Here is a 4,084-nt window from a genome sequence, read left to right on the forward strand (position 1 = left end):
TCACAAATGCGGCAGATCCTTTCTATCCATGGCGTTTTAGGAACTGCCCAACGGCCAGTTTCACTATGGAGCTCATGAGAATTCGTTCTAATCTTTGCTATATTAGTTTTCTTCTTTGAGCTAGTTAAAATAGAGAGATACTTTTGATCTTCAAGGGTGGGGTTGAATTTTTTTTAACAACCAATAAAATATTTTCAACTTCGGAAAGAGAGTGTTCACGATACTGGATAATAAGACGCCATAGCATTCAGTAATCAACTTTTAATTATTTTGATCATGGAACAACCGGAAAGAACTCTTAATTTCCATCGTTGCATGGTATTTTCAGATCGACTGTGAAGGGGCAGGGATGGAATCTTTGCATACATGCTAATCTCTGACAGACAGGCAACCCTGAAAATGAAATGAATAAAGAATGAAGAAATGTGGTGAGTTTGTTGGATTGGCTTTGCATAGATTAAGAGTATGCAGATGTCACTGATTACATGGTGGTTGTTGTTTTGCTTTCTTTGTCTGAACTTCTATTGTACTTCATATGGCTCTTCACCAGCTGACCCGCAGCCAAAGCAGACATGAGAGACAGCTCTCCAGCCAAAACTGCCCCTGCCACAATTCTTGCCAGCGTCTGAGCATTCGCCCCAGGAGATTCCACGTTAGCTCCTTTCACTCCAAGCATATTCAGGCAAGCAGCTTGCGAAGCCAACTGTGTCCCGCCTCCTACTGTTCCCACCTGCAACCAAGCAGAGAAATTACAAATTAAATCACATTCTTTGTCTACTATTCTAATCAAAGCCCAAATTAAAATAGACATCCTGACGCAAAGAAAGTATTAAAAAAACATTACTGACTGTAATTTTTCTTACCTCAATACAAGGCATTGTGACTGAAACATGCAGATCCTTGCCAGATGCCTCCATCATTGTAATGCAATGAGAGCTCTCAATGTTCTGGGCAGGATCTTGTCCCGTTGCGATAAATACAGCAGATACAATATTGGATGCATGGGCATTGAAGCCCCCCATGGCACCGGCCAGTGCAGATCCAGTCAAGTTCTTAAGCATGTTCAATTCCAACAAAGCTGGAACAGTGGTCTTCAAGACCTTGCTAACAACTGCCTCGGTAATGACCGCCTCACACACTACTGATTTACCCCGCCCTTCAATCCAGTTCACAGCTGTGGGTTTCTTGTCTGCACAGAAATTACCTGATGACCGGCCAAAACAAATTGCATTAAACAAAAAGAATTTAAGCAAAACCACGGAAAAAAGGCAATAACAGAAAGCGCAGTAAACCAAGAGTCGACAGAAGTAGTGGAAGGAGGGATGAACCAAAACCCAAATTTCAATCAGAATCACTGAGACTTGCATGGCCTAGAGAGACTCACCAGAAACACTGATAACATCCATATCAGGAAACTCCTTCTGAAGGAAATCTAAAACATTCTGCACGCCCTTGGACACCATATTCATCCCCATGGCATCTCCAGTGGAACAACAAAACCTCATGTACAGATTCCTTCCTGCAATTGCGCACTTGATTCCTTGCAGCCTGGCAAACCTGCTGGTGCTGTTATTGAATGCAAAAGAACATCAGATCAACGAGAAAGAGTCAGTTTATATTACTCACAAAATGGTTGCTTATGTACAACAATCTGATTCTGTTGAATGATTGATCATAGCATTAAGGGATTTTGGAGAGATAAAACTACTAAAGTGTGTACACATGTGATCCAAAAGAACAAAAAATAAAATTTATCACCATACCTGTTGAAGATGAGAGACAAGCTTTCGTAGTTATTGGGGCTTTCCAAGTAAAACTTGAGTTGCGCAGCTCTCCTAGCAGTGGGGAATCGAACGACAGGAGCCCTGGTCATGCCATCTCTAAGAAGAACGCTTGTAGCACCCCCAGACATATGAATGGCCTTACAACCTCTGTTGGTGCTAGCCACCAGGCAGCCCTCGGTAGTGGCCATGGGAACCATGTTTTCAATTCCATCAAGCAGAAGAGGCCCTGCAACACCCACAGGAATCTGCACATACCCAATAGGCAGTTCACAGCATTGGCCAAGGATGGATCCATAATCAAATCCATCCAAGGGCAACCCATCCAGACATCTGCCAGTTGTCATCTCCAAAGCCCTTCTTCTCACGGAAGCAGCTCTCCGGCAGTCTCCCCCAAGAGCCGATTCCAGGGAATAAGAAGCCACTTTGCTACAGCTCACAGCAGCTGCAATAGCTTCATCCTCATTATCACCCAGCGATGATGTTAATATCGCTCCACCCCGCTTTGGCTTGTGCTGCACTTGGGGAGGAGGAGGCTGATAAGGCTTCACAACAGCAATTCCCAATTCTTCATTTGAAATTGGTTGCAGGCAGGGAGGAGGGCTCATGAGCTCCTCCTCCTGCCCATTCCTTACCTGATCGAAGTCATGATCCCAAGAAACTGGCCCCTCACCGCCATTACTCTTGGAAGTGGTGATAAAATTCTGGACATAATCGATGCCAAAGAATCCGATCAAGTATATGAAGGAGGCAAGTTGAGCGACAATGGCCAGCATCTCCCCAAGACTCATCAAATGAAGAAGAGGCGTCGAAGTTGTCGTCTTCTCCCTCCATCTCCTCATCAGAAAATAGGAGGCAGTGAAAAACATGACGAAGAACAACTTGTTCGTCATTCCCATGGGCAGTAGCAAAGCATCAGATGGCTTTTGGTTTGATTTGGTATAACTATTACCATTCATGAACTTGTTTGCAGACCCAACTCCAACAGGTTTAGCAGTAGCACACGTGGATGCATCAATGGAACAATCCATTTCATCTCCAATTTTTTTTCTCATTTCTGTGCCCATCTTTGCTTTCGCAGAAACCATAGTATCCATTATATGGAATGAGAATTAGGGAAGGATCTCCGACAGAATTTTTTTGTTTTGAACAAATAAAGCTGAGCAATGTAGGCACTCTTCCCCGACTCTCTACACTCAGAAATAGGGAGCGAGGTGGGTAATATTTATAATCCCAATCGCATAATATCCGCTGCACGTTTAACAGTATTTTCCATTGCAATTTCCGATGTCTGAATCAGACTATATTTCCTGGCCGCCGCTTACGAACATGTGCGCGGTAGTGGTGTTAGGCGGAAATTGGCGGGCGCTAGTTTGCAGGAATCCACGGCACGCAGACAATTATGGAAATGAGTCGGGTCAAGCATGAGATATTTTTATTATTGGGTCATAAATGTCATGCGGCCCCGCCCATCCCGCATCCTGTCTTGAAGGGCATAGAGTCGCAATGGACCCTTATTTTGTTGTTTTATAAGACAAAATAGCGACATTTCTCAAACGGAGCGACATATAACGAGCCTTAATTAAATTGAGCGACAGTTCAACTGGTGAGAGGTTTTTCGGCGCGGTACTCGGCCGAAAAGTGCAGAGGCGTTCACAGGAAATATTACCAATGCGTTTTCGGTTTTTTTTTAATGGTTTTAAATAAAATTAATAGGGAGATATATTTTAAAAAAAAACACACTTTTAATAATTAAATTACTTTGTAAATATGTGATCTAATCAGCTTAAGATATTTTATAATTTGAAAATGTAGTTTTTGCTTCAAATTGTGTGAGTGGATAATGCAAATTTAAAATTCAATAGTATTAAATCCATCATATAATTATAGGATTAATGGTTAAGAAGAGATTACTTGTGATATTGAATATGGGACTAGAGGTTTACTCGATAACACTAAGGATATTGTTAGACAACATTATGTTGTGATTTTAAGAAAGGCAAAAACCCCAAGAACAATATTAGCAAGCAAGAGTTTGATGCCCTTAAATCTTTGAGCAAGAATCATGACATCGTTGTTCTTAAAGCAAACAAAGGTGGGGTTGTAGTTATTCTTGATAAGGAGGATTACCAGAGAAAGATGTTAGATCACCTTTGTAACAGCGGGAGCTATAGGAAACTTAATAAGGATCTCTTAAAGAAGATCTCCAGAACAATTTCTCTTGCTATAAAATCCAACAGCATTGTTGTTTCCTTTATCCATAAACTCATAAAGAGTAGCCCTATCACTTCTAGGATCTATGG

At 41.8% G+C, this 4,084-nt stretch overlaps 1 protein-coding gene across 2 annotated transcripts; it reads right to left on the bottom strand.

Annotated features, from left to right (window-relative positions):
• Positions 1-246: 246 nt before the first annotated feature.
• LOC149154872 (3-hydroxy-3-methylglutaryl coenzyme A reductase 1-like) lies at positions 247-2,827 on the bottom strand. 2 transcript variants are annotated; one of them, XM_089441235.1, is made up of 4 exons: positions 1,764-2,827; positions 1,385-1,566; positions 864-1,189; positions 247-730 (listed from the first exon to the last, which is right to left on the bottom strand). In XM_089441235.1, exons 1-4 carry the CDS (start codon positions 2,810-2,812, stop codon positions 482-484), a joined length of 1,806 nt encoding a protein of 601 aa, XP_089297361.1. In that variant the 5' UTR covers positions 2,813-2,827; the 3' UTR covers positions 247-481. The 2 variants fall into 2 exon arrangements, with proteins under 2 accessions (XP_089297361.1, XP_089297360.1); XM_089441234.1 differs by having other exon boundaries at positions 864-1,204.
• Between the last annotated feature and the right edge of the window lie 1,257 nt (positions 2,828-4,084).

This window comes from Pinus tabuliformis, chromosome 9, assembly GCF_031772625.1.
Source record: "Pinus tabuliformis cultivar Carrire ecotype Pingquan chromosome 9, CPIR1, whole genome shotgun sequence".
NCBI lineage: Eukaryota > Viridiplantae > Streptophyta > Pinopsida > Pinales > Pinaceae > Pinus > Pinus tabuliformis.